This window comes from Otolemur garnettii, unplaced genomic scaffold (genome assembly GCF_000181295.1).
Source record: "Otolemur garnettii isolate 467f Iridium unplaced genomic scaffold, OtoGar3 scaffold00043, whole genome shotgun sequence".
Lineage (NCBI taxonomy): Eukaryota > Metazoa > Chordata > Mammalia > Primates > Galagidae > Otolemur > Otolemur garnettii.
Genome location: NW_003852438.1, coordinates 4,199,632 through 4,202,656, shown reverse-complemented (window position 1 = coordinate 4,202,656; position 3,025 = coordinate 4,199,632). Strand labels below are relative to the sequence as shown.

Here is a 3,025-nt window from a genome sequence, read left to right as displayed (position 1 = left end):
CTTTCTCTTCCTCCTAATCACTAGGGCAGTGATTTAAGACTTTCTCTAATTTATGGAAAATTATTACGACTTTTTTACTGTAAATGTTAGAAGTGATGCTACTGCCTGTATTCAATAGCAACAGGCCTCTTGTGGGATTCTCTTTCATGGGATGGGGCCTGACCCCTGAATGGAGCCTCCCCCGTCCCTTCACGTCCCACCTAGTCTTCCCTCACCTCTCTAAAAGCTGTTACCTGAATTCCCCTGAAGCTTCGGTCCATTGTTTGCATTACAGATACTGATGGCAATGGATACATCAGCTGCAATGAGTTGAATGACTTGTTCAAGGCTGCTTGCCTGCCTTTGCCTGGGTATAGAATAAGAGAAATTACACAAAACTTGATGGCCACAGGTGATCTGGACCATGACGGAAGGATCAGCTTTGATGAGTTTATCAAGGTGAGTGCCATGCAGAATACAGGGAGACACACTGGACCCTTGGAACTTTAATTCACTTTCCAAAAATATCCAGAAAGATGCTCCTACCTGCCTTGCTTCAATGTTCCATGGGCTTTTTTTGTGTGATTTTCTTAATTACTGCTTGGGTTTCTAAAAATACATTACATTTTTGCAGGTTTTTCATGGCCTAAAAAGCACAGATGTTGCCAAGACCTTTAGAAAAGCAATCAACAAGAAGGAAGGGATTTGTGCAATTGGTGGTACTTCAGAGCAGTCCAGTGTTGGCACCCAACACTCGTATTCAGGTAGGCCGTGCGCATGGATGGGAGCAGAGGTGGAGAGGGCATTGGTGTGATGAGAGAGCAGAGGGTGAGGCGAGAGGGCACCATGTAGAAAGGATTCATGCCTTCTGGTGTCATAGATTCTAAACTTGAGATTCAAACCTAAGGGGCATAAACAAAGACAGAAGCAAACTTGACTTTACGGACTACTGTCTACTTTCCTGTGTGTAAGTGGGTCAGGTGCATAATACAGGAGCCGTGCTGGCTCCAGGTAGGATCCAATACCAAATGATCTCATTAGCATTTTACAAAATACATTAAAGGCTGCCCAAAATCCTTTATAAATCTCACAGAAAAAATTAGCTACTCAAGCTCCTGTCTTCAAATGTCATGATTATTTTTAACCCCTGCTGAGTGATCAGAAAAGCTTGTGTTGTCGATGATTTGGGAGAAAGTGGTATGTTTATTCTGAGGGCTGCCGTCCAACAGCCTCAATGGAAACTTCCAGTGGCCCAGACAGCGGAGTAAACCAGCATTTCACAACTCGAGTTCTTCATTAGTTGATATCAAAGAAAAATTTATGGTTAACTACCATCTATAGCTGCTAGGTTAATTAAATAAAATTTAATTTTCATAGCCTTTGCCATGTCAAATGTGCATTATGAGGCTCAGTGCCCCTAGCACAGTGGTTAAGGCGCCAGCCATATACACCAAGGGTTGCAGGTTCAAACCTGGCCTGGGCCAGTTAAACAACAATGACAACTGCAACAAAAAGTAGCTGGGCTTTTAATAAATAAATAAATAAATAAAAATGTGTATTGTGAATCTTCCTACCCTACAGTGATAGGCCACATGGTATTTTCCAAACTTTTGTGGCTCAGGATTTTTCTGAGGGACACTATTGTTTTCAATGACAGACAACTTGGGAAAGTCAGTGCTAGGCTGTAAGGTATAATCTAAGGTTTTATTAAAATTTCTAAAATCACCATCTGATTGCTTCTCAGCTTTTGGGCTAAGATCAAGTGTAAAATCACTTTCCGAAAGCTTTATTGATAGGAAAGAAAAATTATATCACGAATGATCTCATTTCATAGCAATAAAGAAGCTATACGATAATGGCCCACATAAAATAAGAATAAAGAACTCAGAGATAATGTAAGAATTGTCTGTAGCTGTCCAACATTTAAATCAACAGTGCTAAAGGCAGAACTTTGGGTTTCATTTTATAACCACATTTATATTTAAAGTCTGTATGTAGAAATAAAGTATACATGTACATATATAGAAAATATAAACTATGTATACGTTTGCTTCTAAATGCAATATATCTGCATGATGTAAACATAAAGTTTTCCTATGTGTTGGCCATATGTTTTATAACTTGGAGTGAACATAGATTTGGTGCCCATTTCCCCCGTTATCTGAGATTTTTAAATGTTGATAAATATGAGATGAGGCTCGGCTCCTGTAGCACAGTCATTATGGCATGGGCCACATATACCGAGGCTGGCGGGTTTGAACCTGGCCCAGGCCAGCTAAACCACAACGACAACTGCAGCAAAAAATAGCTGGGAGTTGTGATGGGCGCCTATTGTCCCAGCTACTTGGGAGGCTGAGGCAAGAGCCTCGCTTAAGCCCAAGAGTTTGAGGTTGCTGTGAGCTGTGATGCCACAGCACTCTACTAGGGCAACAAAGTGAGACTCTGTCTCAAAAATAAAAAAAAAAGAGAGATGAGAAGATAATTGCCCATATAAACTCACATCCTCTCTACTGGGCATGAGAATCTAAGATGCACATGGACAGTTCTGTTTGTATCAGCTTTTCACTTTGCAAATCAGTCGTTTTACCTGTTTACTTGTAGAGGAAGAAAAGTATGCCTTTGTCAACTGGATGAACAAAGCCCTGGAAAGTGATCCAGATTGTCGGCATGTCATCCCAATGGATCCAAACACAAATGATCTCTTTAATGCTGTTGGAGATGGCATTGTGCTTTGGTAAATAATACTCCTTCCTTGTTTCCAAAGACGTTCCCATTTTCTGGATTATCAACAACTAATCGTGTTTCTCACAGCCCAGCTGTCCTTGGTGCTCAGCGGCACCTGGGATGCTTTTCCGGACTTTCATTTGGCCTCATCCAAGAGAGCAAATTAATTTCTGAAGCAGCTTATAATAAGAAATGTAAAGCTGCTACTGTCTGGGTGGAGATAAACACAGAGGTACAGAACATACGGTCCAAATGCTGGGTACTTAAGTGGCAGAAATTGATAAAGCACTGATTTAACAATGACTCTAGAAAGACATAAAAA

At 40.8% G+C, this 3,025-nt stretch overlaps 1 protein-coding gene across 1 annotated transcript in view; it reads left to right on the top strand.

The window, feature by feature from the left end:
* Positions 1-223: 223 nt before the first annotated feature.
* LCP1 (lymphocyte cytosolic protein 1) overlaps positions 224-3,025 on the top strand; it is a 31,158-nt gene continuing 28,356 nt past the window's right edge. The window contains exons 1-3 of the mRNA XM_003790363.3: positions 224-438; positions 614-743; positions 2,581-2,713. Of these exons, the coding sequence (XP_003790411.1) occupies positions 382-438; positions 614-743; positions 2,581-2,713 (320 nt within the window). The 5' untranslated portion in view covers positions 224-381. The remainder of the gene's footprint in view (positions 439-613; positions 744-2,580; positions 2,714-3,025) is intronic.